At 45.9% G+C, this 12,622-nt stretch overlaps 1 protein-coding gene across 1 annotated transcript; it reads right to left on the bottom strand.

The window, feature by feature from the left end:
• Nucleotides 1-6,006: 6,006 nt before the first annotated feature.
• On the bottom strand, nucleotides 6,007-12,378 carry LOC144143378 (uncharacterized). Its single transcript, XM_077675143.1, has 3 exons — nucleotides 12,312-12,378; nucleotides 8,114-9,150; nucleotides 6,007-6,207 (listed from the first exon to the last, which is right to left on the bottom strand). The coding sequence occupies exons 1-3, from the start codon at nucleotides 12,376-12,378 to the stop codon at nucleotides 6,007-6,009; spliced, it is 1,305 nt and encodes a 434-aa protein (XP_077531269.1).
• Nucleotides 12,379-12,622: the final 244 nt, after the last annotated feature.

Below are 12,622 nucleotides of genomic sequence, written 5' to 3'. Positions count from 1 at the left end.
TTCGGGATGCCGCCCCCGCGAACTCCAGGTAACGGCTGCAGAATCTTAGGTTTCACTCTTGGTAGAGCCACGTGTAGAAATGCAAGTGATTTTGCGTTGGAAATTGGTTGGGTATCATTTAAAGCTTTGCTTTACAAACCTTCACAGCATTAATTGGGGTCAATTTTTTTTCTCGTGTAAACTGTGCTGCATCGATTTTTAGCGGAAAGCCCTGCGTGAATGCAATTCGTCTGAAGACGTCTATCTGTACCCCAGCTTAACCGGCTCAGCCCTCAGTGCCACGCCTTTTTCAAAAGGTTACGCATCCGTTCAGCCGACTTCCCTTACTTACATTGGTGTATCGACTAAAAGCCTCCTGGCCTATAGACTTTGGGCGGGCTACCCTCATTGCGTCTTACATGGCGTGATGTGCTTGGCCCCTGGTCATGTGCAAAGATGGCCTAACGTGTGACGAAGACCATCCTTAGCTTCCTTCGCCGGTCAGGCCTAGTTGACATTCTTTAACAGTGTCGATCATTGAGGCGACGTCTTAAACAGGACCATGTTCATCACCTTTCTACTCTCAAACTGGACGTGGTGTCCAAGCAAACATTTCGGCGCTGTGTTCATCGTGACGTCTATGATAGTGCTGAATGTGCCATGAACGCGTGTGGTCACTCCGCAGTTTTCTTATCTGTGATCAAATTTAAAGCGAACATTTTGCCAATGAATTTTACCAGTTCTTCTATTTTTACCCCGACCTTCTCCAGCCCGCTGGCCAGTCGCTCATAGTCAGACGTCACTAACCTAAGCTTGACGGTGGTGCTCTTCTGGATTTCCGGTTTAAAATTTCTCATTTTTGCTGGCAGTTTTTGCCATGAACGTCAATATTTTCGCCGTCAGATTCTTTATCTCGCAGAACCTTTGAAAATATGGTTTACGAGAGCCCAAAATGTTTAGTGCAATTTTTCTTTAACGGAGATATAGAAGATCAGTAATCATGATTGTTTTTTTCCTTGCTGGTTTTGATTGATGGCATCTTGTGTACTGACACAGACACATGCTTGCACCTTCACACAGCATAAATATTCAGCATTTCTTGTCTGGGAAATATTGAGTCACATAAGACACACTTGCAATTTTTGAAAACCGATTGAGGAGTACAGGGAGCCTTTGATTGTATAGATAAATAGTTTAAAAAAACATACAAACTACCTGTTTTTCTGATTACTATAATCCAAGTGTACCCAATTTATTCCATGCACCACGGAATATCCAACCGTTACTTAATTTAAAACAGTCCAGAGATATTTGAATCAAGTACCAACCAAATTATTGTCGGCAAAACCCCCAAGTAGGTTGGACATGAGTGTTTTTTTGCGAACTTAGAAGCAGCTTTGCGGCCATTTTTGAGCGTCCTGTGACTATTTCTGCATCTATGAGTATATCTTGCACAGGATGAGCATGGATACGAATTATGAAGGCAAAACATTGCAACATGAACGTTTTGACCACAGAGGACCGCATGAAATCCAAGCAGAGTTTTGTTTGTGGGGAAGGTTGAGATGACCCTTTTTGTGAAATGCCTACAAGAATACTGTCATAAAGGCATTCAACTGCAAAAACAAGATAGGTGTAAGGCTTACGGACACAAGCCGAGCAATCTGGATTAGCTAGAAATCTCGAGTAGAAGATACCCTTGTTCCAATTAGGAAAATAAATTTATTTATTTATTTATTTATTTATTTATTTTATTTTCCTCAAGGGTCCCTAACAGAAGGGACATTACATGAGGGGTGGGTATACAAGGCATTGGTAAAGGCAAAATCGGATGTGCAACAGAGTAAAACAACAAAACATTTTAGGATATAGCTGAAGCGGCAGAAACAAACAAAAAAATGAGGAGGAGGGAGAAACAGGCACAGTTGTTTGTGGACTGTGGATGAAAACAATTTGCAGTGGCAAAAGATACCACCTAAAAGGTGCAAAACTTTGTCAAGTACAATATTTATATACACATATATGTACATATATATACTTACATATACACATATACATACACATATATACACACCGTACGAGGAAAATGACAGCAGTAACCATTATATCAAAAATATCATAGGAGGTCAACCGGGAAAAAAAAGTTGAGCACGTAAGAAACTTACCAGGCAATTTATTACGGTTCAATGATCGTCGTCAGGGCATTTTTAAAGGTTTGTGCATCCTGAATGCTAACAATGGTATCTGGTAGGGCGTTCCATTCCTTAGCTATCCGAATAAAGAAAGATTCTGCAAATGTGGTAGTTTTGGGGCGAGGGTAATGAACTTGCATATTGTTGCAACAACGATCAGAGAAATGGGGGCGTTGGGTGACGTAAATGCTCGATGGGGATGCGTGATACAATTTGTGGAATAATGCGAGTCGCGCAGTTTTTCGGCGGTGACTAAGAGGAATGAGTGCGGCACGTTTCTTTACGTTCGTTACACTGGTGAACGATGAGTAATCGGAAAAGGCGAATCTGGCAGCGCGGTTTTGGATGGCTTCTAGGTTTTGGATGAGGTAATTGTGGTGTGGGTCCCAAATTGGTGCGGCGTACTCGAGTTTGGTGCGTATTATTGTCGTGAAAGCTTACATTTTTAAGTGGCTGGGAGCAAACTCCAGGGTTCGTTGAATATAACTTAAAGATCTACTAGCTGTTGAAATGACGTGAATAATGTGGAGGGTCCAAGATTGGTTACTTGAGATATGTATTCCAAGGTATTTATAAGAGCTAGTCAATTGTAGAAAACTGTTATGTAGGGCGTAGTCGTACAAAAACGCATTAGTACGTCTGTGAAAAGACACTGATCAACATTTAGAAATGTTTAAACTCATCTGCCACTTGTGGCACCAATTTTGAACGGCTGTTAGGTCTGCTTGTAAAGATACTTGATCTTCATGACTAGCGATTGTTGCGTAAATAACCCAATGGTCGGCGAATAATCTTATATTGTTAGTATTAGTGTGTGGAAAATCATTGATGTAAACCAGGAAAAGCAAGGCGCCAAGTACTGTTCCCTGGGGAACACCGGAGAGGACGGGAGAGATTTGGGACCTAGCTGTATTTATGACGACGAACTGTTTTCTGTCAGTGAGAAAGTTATTAATCCAAGACAAAACAAATGGGTCGAGGTTAAGCAAAGAAAGTTTGGTAATAAGGCGGTGGGGAGGAACTTTATCAAAAGCCTTTTCAAAGTCAAGAAATATGGCGTCAGTTCGGATATTCCGGTCACGATTTGTGTGCAAATCATGAATGAAGGCAGCAAGTTGCTTTTCACACGGCAGGCCTCTACGAAAACCATGTTGGGAAGGGTGATTGAAGTTGTGCTGTTCGAGGTGAATAATGATGTTGGTAAATAAAATGCGCTCCATAATTTTGGATGGAACACTGTTAAGCGATATGGGCCGGTAGTTTTATGGGGATGATTTGTTCCCATTTTTGAACAATGGAGTGATTTTACCGAGTTTCGAATCGCTCGGCACCTGTCCCTGCGAAAGGGATTGTGAGAATAGCAGCTGAAATGCTGCGCTAATTATCAATTGTGTATTTTTTAATACTTTGCTGTTTATGTTATCAATTCCACTTGCAGATGAAAGTTTCATGTTTCTAATTACGTTACTTATTCCATTTGTTGAAATTTCAATAGGTGACATTGGCTCGCTTATGATAGATTCGGGGGTCTCTCCGAAGTTCGCACAAAAGCTATGTTCACACGTGAAAACAGAACAAAAGGCATGGTTTAGGGCATTGGCCGAATCTACGTCACTGAGCGGTTTGTCATTCGTACCGGATGAAGTTATCGGCAAGATGTTTGTTGGATTTATTGTTGGCCAGAATTTCCTAGGGTTATTTTTGAGCATGTCTGGTAGTGTTGTTCGAAAACAATCGCGTTTCGCGTTTTCAATGCTAATCGAGAGGCATTTTACGGACTCGGAATATTCTTTCCATGAGGACGTTTGGTTCTGTTTTCTGGAATGTCTGAACAGGTGTTTTTTCAGGTTTATGAGTTCTTTACTCGCGTTGTTAAACCAAGGGGCGGATGTTTTGTGTTTAATTTTTATGCTTGGTATATATGCATCAGTTATTTCGTTCAGTTTTTCAACTAGCAACTTCCAATTATTTTTATGGTGCGCTTGTTGAAGCCATGTTCTTATGAAATGTAACATTGTTCAAGTTCGGTGTTAATTCTCTCATGACTGCCATGGCCGTAGAGTTTTATCTGCTTTGGTGTAGGCTTATTTTCTTGGAAGGTACAACTGAAAGAAGCAAGAATAATTTTATGATCACTTATTTCTATAAGGTACTGGAGAGAATGCAGGCTACTTGGATCTGAAATTAGAATAAGGTCTAATATATTAGAGCTGTATAATGTTTCTCTGGCGGCATGATTTATTACTTGGGTTAGTTTGTAGTTTTCTAGACAGGCTAGGAATTCGCCGCATTCACCGCTGCGAAGGGAATCGTTGTTTGACCATTTCATAGACGGATATTTGAAGTCATCGCAAATTATGAACTTTGCACGGGGATACATTTTGTGCAGGCTGTCGAGGGTGTCGTTAAAGTTGAAATTAAAGTTGGGCTCTGATTTGGGGCTACGGTAACACACACCTAGTATGATCAGCCCATGTGAACTTTCGCAAGCTAACGAAAGGGCTTCCAGTGGACCCGTAATGCTAATATAAAGTGACGGATTGTATGTTTAATAGCGATGAGCACGCCACCACCTCGACTGGATAAACGGTCCTGGCGATGCAATGCGAAGTTGGTTAGGTAAGAAAGAACTTCAGTATCCTTGATGGAAGGTGAAAGCCATGTTTCTGTACACATCACAACGTCACAATCAGATGATTGAATTATGGTGCATATTTCGTCCAGTTTCGGCATGATACTTCTTGTGTTTGTGTAGAGAATAAAAAAGGTGACGTCATTTGTCTGTTTGGTGAGATGATTCTGGATATGGCGAGAGGGTGAGGTAACTGGCGATGCATTTACTGGAATGCGAAATTGCTAGCTGTCACGTGGAAAAATTTCTTTGACTTCTTTTCGGGCTGCATCATAGTGGTACGATTTTTTCTCGAAAACTACCTTTTTGTAATGAAGCTTGAAAGGGCCGCCGTGCTCACGTGCGAAACGTAGAAGCTCTCTCTGGGGAGTACGGGTTGCAAAACAATAATCCTGAGCTACACTGTACGGCGTATCTTTCAGTTTGGAACCGTTAGATAAGATTGCTTCTTTTATTTTTAACTGGGAGAAGTTAACAATTACTGGGCGTGGTTTATCCGGTTGAATTTTTCCGATTCTGTGCGCTCTTTTAATATCGTTCGGCACAAGGTTAATTTTGATGTGCTTCTCGCAAATGTCAGCAACAAACCCTTCACTGTCTGCCCAAGTTTGTTCTTCTTTTTCGGGGATTCCATAAAACAGAAGATTACACCGACGTAACCTATCTTCGGCAGCGTTCAGCCTGTCTCCCATGTTGGAGAGCTGGATTGTTGCGTCGGTTGATGATTTTGTTAAATTCCTACGCTGGAAAGAAGTTCCGGGATAGATGCGCACATTTCTTCAGATTTTGTGATACGAGTTTCAAGGTCTGTTAATGTTTCTTCGGTTGCTGCAAGACGTTCATTTATAGTTTTCAGTGCGGAAAGAATTCGAGCCTGGCCTTCGTCTAGTTTTGTTAGAAGTGCATGGATAGTTTGGTCGGTTTGACGGTTTGTACTACGCGTGGTAGGGCCTGGATTAACTTCTAAATCACCTGATAACAGTAGGAGTTTTAGTACAATGTTCGCACATGTAAAGATAATCATAACAAAGCACAAGAAATACTGTGGGCATGGCAGTTGTACCAAAAAACGGTTGCCAGTTTTTTTTGCATAAAAGGAGTCGGACGAACGATGCTGCGCAATAAATGCGAATGGCGTGAAGGGAATCCGCATGTCGGCACAACTGTCAAGCCCACGAAGTGTCGGCTGCGGAGCGCTGTCTTTTATGCCCGGTCGGGCAGCTGATGTCGCTGAGGGTGGCGTTGTTGAAAATCTAGGAATACGGTGAGGGGGTCAATGCAGGGGCTATCTTTCGGTGTTGGCTGGAACGGTGCTGGAGCGTCATGCAGGAGAACGGGGTGTTGTCCGGATTGGCTACTGCTGATAGCGTCGAAGGGCTCGACGCGGCATGCGGCAGCGAGCACCTGCGCAATAAATGCGAAGGGCGTGAAGGGAATCCGCATGTCGGCACAACTGTCAAGCCCACAAGGTGATATATTAAATTTGAGCACACTACCGTAAAAGGTTCATGTAAATACGATGTAAAGTGGTAAAATCAACGTTTCTGTAAAAGCTTGATTGCACTTAAAAATTTAAAAACCGCTCATGCAAAAATGACGTGACATGGTACAATCAAAGTTTCTGTAAAAGCTCGATTTCACTCAAAAATTTAAATTCCTTTTCCAAGAAAACTAGGGCTTCATCGCCAAGTAGTAAAACAGGTTGCAAGGGAATGTGAAATTCATAAAAGTGGGGTGTTGGACCTCTGGGTTCTCCAGCTGCGGCGCGATGCTCAGGAAGGGGAGCGACACGTCGTGATAGTATGAGGCTTTTAATGGAACTAGAAGAAGAAGCAGGCGCGAGCCGGCGCCGCCACATTAGCATGCGGCAGCTCGTGAAGCGTAATGAAATGATGATGGTTAGCGTCGTCTGCTGCAAGGGGTGACGAAGAGGAAGTTACAACAGTCTCCCCCGCCGACAGATGGCGCTAAGGGGCTTTCAAAGGGTTAAGTAGGGGTACGGGACGCTTGGGTGTAGTGCCCCAGGAAAAACGTACACTGCTGGGCCCGACGATGCCATCAAGTCTACCAATGAGATTTGTCCCAAACTACAGAGTTGCCGAGATCGTTTTTGCCGCCACCGGTGCTTATAACATCGGGCGTGTTGCTGCACCTTCAAGTCACGCCATGGTTCGTTTGCAAGCCAGGTTCCCGTTGTGAGGGTTTGAACGACCGAGGGTTTTGTGCTCATTGTCTGGACCATGTGAACTTTCACTTGAAGCCTCCCTCTGTGCTCGGCATGACGTCTTCTGACTCGTTCTTTCTTTCTGCGTTTGCGTCTTTTGGACTCGGTTCGTAATTCGGACGTTCGCTCACGAAGATTTTCTGCTGGCTGTGGCGCCAGCTCCCTGGAGTGCAGGATTATCTTCGACTTGATCGGAAAGGTGTCCGACTGCTTGTTGCTGTGAAATCGTAGAACTTTTGAGCCTCCAGAAAGCGAGGAAAAAGACTTTTCCGATGAAGGAGTTCTTTGTTCCGAAACGGAGGATGCAACAGGGTCGTTGCTTGCCAATTGTCTTGTGTTCGTTGACGCTTCTCGGAAGACCTTATTCTGGTGCATCGCTTCTTCACTAGGGAACTCTGCTCCAATGAAAGGACCGTCTAGGGAGCCTTTCGGCAGTCGGGCTGTCAGTGGGTAGCTGTTTTCCACTGATTTGAATTGGTGCTTCGACGTAACCGTTGGGAGTACAGTACTCGAATTTGTTCTCAAGGGCACCTTTGTGATTTTCCACGCGTCTAAGTCGGGTAGTGGATGGTCTGGTTGTGGGGATGCCCACTTGTCTCTCTCCGTTGTGTTTTGCTCGGAATTCGGCAGCAGCGCGGAATCGCTGCTTGCCACTCGTCCTTCTGGGGTCTTGACTCCGACACTTTTAAGTTCGCAGAAATTACGAAAAAGTTTAGAGACCACTCCATCTTCAACGGACGATCGAAGGATAACAGCACTGGCACACTGAATGATGTCGGCTGCAGCACACGATGGGCCTTGCACAGTCCATCCTAATTTGGTCTCTACAGCCTTCAGCTTTCCATGCACAGGTTTTACGGTACCCGTTACCAGCTCCCAGTAATAGTCCGAGCCAACGAGGACCGCAGTCTGCTGGTCATTAACTCCTTGTACAGAGAGAGGCTGCGTATTCAGGTGCATCTCATTCATAGCCGTTAAAACTCTCTCTCCTGGTAGGGGAATATTTTCGCTGCATATCGTCTCCACTTCCAGCGCTTCGATACTAATCCGGCGTATGTTGTCTGCAGCGAAAAGGATGACTCGTACCTTCTTCATCGTTTTCCGCGTATTGTGACCGCCGAACACGCCTACGGTTAACGTTTCCTCGCCCAGCAGTTTGCAACCGAGTTTTTCAGAAGCACTGGCAGTAATGAAGCTCCGCTGGCTTCCTCCGTTGAACAGAACTCGGTAGCGTCCTGACGTTTTCGCGCCTGCTGTTGTGGCTGAGAGTGTCTGCAGCAGCACGACGGAGCCTGCTTGTTTCGCGACCAGGTTGACCGGTGCAGACGTCACGTTCTCCATGTCGTTGTTAGGGCTGTCTGCAGGGCACACGCATCTTGCGTGCCTTCTCGTGCACTTGCCACATTTTAGCTGGCTTCTGCAATCTCTCGCCAAGTGACCCTTCTTGAGACAACGGAAGCATCGTCCAGCTTTGGCGAGCATCTCCTTTTTGCACGAAAGGCTGAGTTCTTCGGCTTCACATGCTTCGGAAGAGTGTTCTCCAGAGTGGCAAAAGAAGCACTGCTTCGGCGGGTTCACTGAGCTTTGTAGAGCAGCTGCCGTGGGAACATCACACGGGTGGTTCCGTTTTCGTGCTTCTTTCTCTGCGGTGCGATGAAATTTCTGTTCCGCGCGTTCAGCAACAGCCTCTCGACACATAAGATGGTGGTCGAAGAATTCCAGAAGCACTTGAAGCTCCTGGTCAGGGGAGGCCGTTAAACCGGATGAGTCGCCGTGTGGGTTCGATGAAGCGCCATCTGGGGAAAATGACGTCTTGCGCCCCTCATGGAACCGCAGGACCATGTCTGTCGGTAGTACCCTTGACAGGATTTCACGCAGCATGGTGCAGTAGGTCGTGGAGCTCGTGCCAAGCGCCTTGAGGCTTCGGATATGAACCTGGACCCGATCGTAAAGGTGCCTCAGTTGTAGGACGTCGGATGACGATGACACCGGCTTCAGGTCCAGGAGGCCTCGCAGATGATCTTGCACAATGATGCGATCATCTCCGAAGCGCTTCTTCAATATCTCGATGGCGTCCTTGTAGCACTCTTCGGTCGCTTGCAGTCCAGATATGGCCGATGCAGCTGCTCCAGTCACGAGGCTGCTCAAGTAGTTAAACTTGTCAGCCGTGCTGAGCTCGTCGTTGTTGTGGACGGCTGCCGAAAACTGCGTCCAGAATCGCTGCCACGATCTGCGGTTCCCGTCAAATTTGAGGAGCTCTAGCTGGGGAAGCTTGCATTTGCTAGTCGGTGATGGGTGGACGGTCGTCGGACGTGGCGTTGAAGACCGGGATTCTTGCAGCTTGAGACGAAGGTTCGCGGTAGCGCTGACAACCTTGTCGCGGTATTGTCCCGCGTCTGTCGTCTCGCTGTCTACTAGGTCATCCGGTGTCTCTTCAAATATCGCCTCGTCCAACTTCTCTATCTGGCCATAAAATGCATTGATTCGTTCGAGCAGTACACTCACCGCTCCTGCCGTCGCCTCTCTGTTGCCACTTATGTGGCCTTCCGCTTCCGTTAGAAGGCCATCCAGTTGCGCCCGTAGGCTGCGGCGTCGTCGAAGCTGTCGTTCCATTGGGTCGCACGCAGCTGGGAACTCGCCAAGATTGCAGGCGCCGCGTCTTTTTCTGGGCTTTCGCGGCTCCGTGCGTCGATGGACTTGGCGTCGTCTAGAAGTCCCGGGTTCTCGGCACCATGTGTTGGACCTCTGGGTTCTCCAGCTGCGGCGCGATGCTCAGGAAGGGGAGCGACACGTCGTGATAGTATGAGGCTTTTAATGGAACTAGAAAAAGAAGCAGGCGCGAGCCGGCGCCGGCACATTAGCATGCGGCAGCTCGTGAAACGTAATGAAATGATGATGGTTAGCGTCGTCTGCTGCAAGGGGTGACGAAGAGGAAGTTACAACATGGGGAAAAAATTCACAACGCTCTTTTTCGTAACTAGGGCACTCTGTAAGTATGTGTATTACTGTAAGGCGCTTCCCACATTGCTCACATTCTGGAGGGTCTTCTCCCAGCATTAGGAAGTTCTGGGTCAAGCGCGTGTGCCAATTCTTAGGCGACATAACACCAGCTCTACAAATCTTTCTTTATGTCTGCAGCTTTGCCACTCTCTCAGGTGTGGCTTCACATGGTGGAGCTTGTTTTGATTTATTTCTGTTCATTCAGACTGCCACTTCTTCGTTATTGATAATTTTAGTCTCCTTCTGTAGTCCTGGTAGGGTAAACCAGTTTCCGTCACCTCAAGCCCTTTTATCGGGTCTGCAAGGGCATCTGCCTTTTCGTTGCCGACAATTCCTACATGACGCGGTACCCAACAAAAACTCACATCTAAGTGATTTTTGCTACAGTCCATCAGTTGGTGGAGCACTTGTTGAACAAGCGGATTTCTGGTTTTGTTTCCTGAACACAGAGCTGCTAGCGCGCTGAGAGAGTCAGAGAAGATGATTGACTGCGGTGTCCTTTTAGTGCATACTTTGTTTAAAACGAGCTGTATGGCATGCAGTTCGGCAGTGAAGATACTAGCGTCAGGTCTGAGCCTTTGACATTCTTCGTAATAAGGTCCAATTGCAGCTGCTCCCACATGCCTTTCTCCTTTGGAACCATCCGTGAAGTAAGTAGCACATCCGGCATACCTGAACTGGATATCTAAGAACTCTTGCTGCAGTAGTTCCTTTGGAGTGTTGTGCTTATTGTACTTCGGCAAGGAAAAGTCACATTGTGGCTTGCGGTATTCCCATGGAGCATAACCGGTACTGTGGGTGACCAGCATGGTATCATCTACATAAAAGTCAAGGGCTTCAAAAGGAATGCGGTGCCTGAAAAACATGGTTTGAATAGTCCGAGGCCTGTTGGTAAAGAGAGTTTCAAAGTGAGGTTTCAGAAACAGCTGTCGACAAGAGTGAGTGGTGTAGGAAAGAATTCTAATTATGTACATGTTTCCAAGCAGTACTCTCCGTTTGTTAAGGGACCATTGATTGGTTTCTGCATACAGGCTTGGCACCGGAGCTGTCCGGAAAGCTCCTGTGCTTATTCTCAAGCCACAGTGGTGAACGGTGTCGAACGCTTTTAGTACAGATTCGCGAACAGATTCATAGATAAACCAGCCCTAATCCAACTTGGAACGAATTAAACTGTTGTACAGCCGCAAAAGGCAGGTGCGATCTGAGCCCCACGTTGTGTACGATAAATGTTTTAAAACATTCATTGATTTCCGACATTTGTGTTTTAGGTAATTAACATGGCTTTAAAGGTTAACTTTTCGTCAAATAATAAACCAAGAAATCTGTGCTCAGTTTGAACAGGAATTTGAGCCGATTTTATGTGCTTCTTAGGATCTAACACAATTCCTCGGTACAGACTGAAAGGCGCACAGACTGTTTTTTCTGCACAAAATTTGTATCCATTTTCCTCGGCCCCCCTGCACTAGACGGTTGATGCCAATTTGCAGTTGCCTTTTGCAGGATGCTAAGTTGCACGAGGAAAAGCTGATCTGAATATCGTCCGCATAAAGCGAATACATCAAAGATTTCGGTATTGCACGTGCGACTGAGTTTAGCTTCATTAGGAACAAGGTAACACTAAGAACACCTCCCTGAGGTATGCCATTTTCCTGAGTGTACTTATCCGATAATACTGTTCCAAATTTCACTCGAAAGGAGCGATTGGAAAGGTAACTTTTCAGCATCCCAAGCATTCTGCCTTTTACACCATAACCCTGCAGATCCAGCATTATACAATGTTTCCATGTGGTGTCATAAGCCTTCGACAAGTCAAAAAATACGGAGACGCAGTGTTCAGCTAGAATGTATTCAGCTAGAATGTTTGCCTGCTCGGCAAGGCCTTTGTTACCGTCAAAAAATGGCATGGTTAATGCACTGTAAGTTCCACTCACTTTCCTGACCCTATCCCAGACCGTTTTTAAACTTACGTTACTACTTATGGAACTTACAAAGTCCTGCCATGAAGCGTTTTTCGACTGCCGTCTAATCTCGTGGGCCTCTGCTCGGAGTCGTTTGAAGTTTATTAGACATTCGGCAGTGGGGTGGCGTCTGAAACGGGACCTTCCGTAGTTTTGCTTCCTACGGGCGTCCCTGCAATAAGAGTTCCACCACGGCTTTGACCTCCTCGGGAGTGTCCCGGAGTACTCAGGAATAGACACTTTTGCAGCTTCCAAGAGCAATAATGTTATTAGGCGGCAAGCTTCATCTCCACTCAAGTCCTGTATTTCGCGCAATTCGATTTCACCTGCTTCTTCAAACAGGGACCAATTGGCCTCCGTCAACTTCCACCTTTTGGTGGGCTCTGGTAGCATGGGTCCGCCGGTGTTGAGTCCAGAAAAATTGGGTAGTGGTCACTCCCGAGAGGATTATGAAGTGTTGACCAAGTGAGAAAGGCACTTAGGGATGGCGTTGCAAGAGAGATGTCGATGCATGATTCGATGCGGGTAGATGAGAATATGTAAGTGGGACTCCCACTATTGAATAAATGCAAAGGAGTTGCCGCCACTACAGCCTCGATAAGTCGGCCTCGTCTGTCACTTCTAGCACTTCCCCACA

Source organism: Haemaphysalis longicornis, unplaced genomic scaffold (genome assembly GCF_048455015.1).
Source record: "Haemaphysalis longicornis isolate Haplotype H1 unplaced genomic scaffold, Haemaphysalis longicornis Haplotype H1 scaffold_6, whole genome shotgun sequence".
In the NCBI taxonomy this organism is placed as follows: Eukaryota; Metazoa; Arthropoda; class Arachnida; order Ixodida; family Ixodidae; genus Haemaphysalis; species Haemaphysalis longicornis.
The sequence above is the reverse complement of the archived record's forward strand: the minus strand, read 5'-3'. Positions and strand labels throughout refer to the sequence as shown.

Bases quoted from the DNA above. Each gene is read 5' to 3' on its own strand.
- LOC144143378 (XM_077675143.1), bottom strand. From the start codon at position 12,378: ATGCTACCAGAGCCCACCAAAAGGTGGAAGTTGACGGAGGCCAATTGG. The intron at 9,151-12,311 runs GTGAAATCGAAT...TGACTGGAGCAG, and splicing joins GTCCCTGTTTGAAGAAGCAG to CTGCATCGGCCATATCTGGA. The intron at 6,208-8,113 runs GTACGAGTCATC...TTTATTGCGCAG, and splicing joins CGCGGAAAACGATGAAGAAG to GTGCTCGCTGCCGCATGCCG.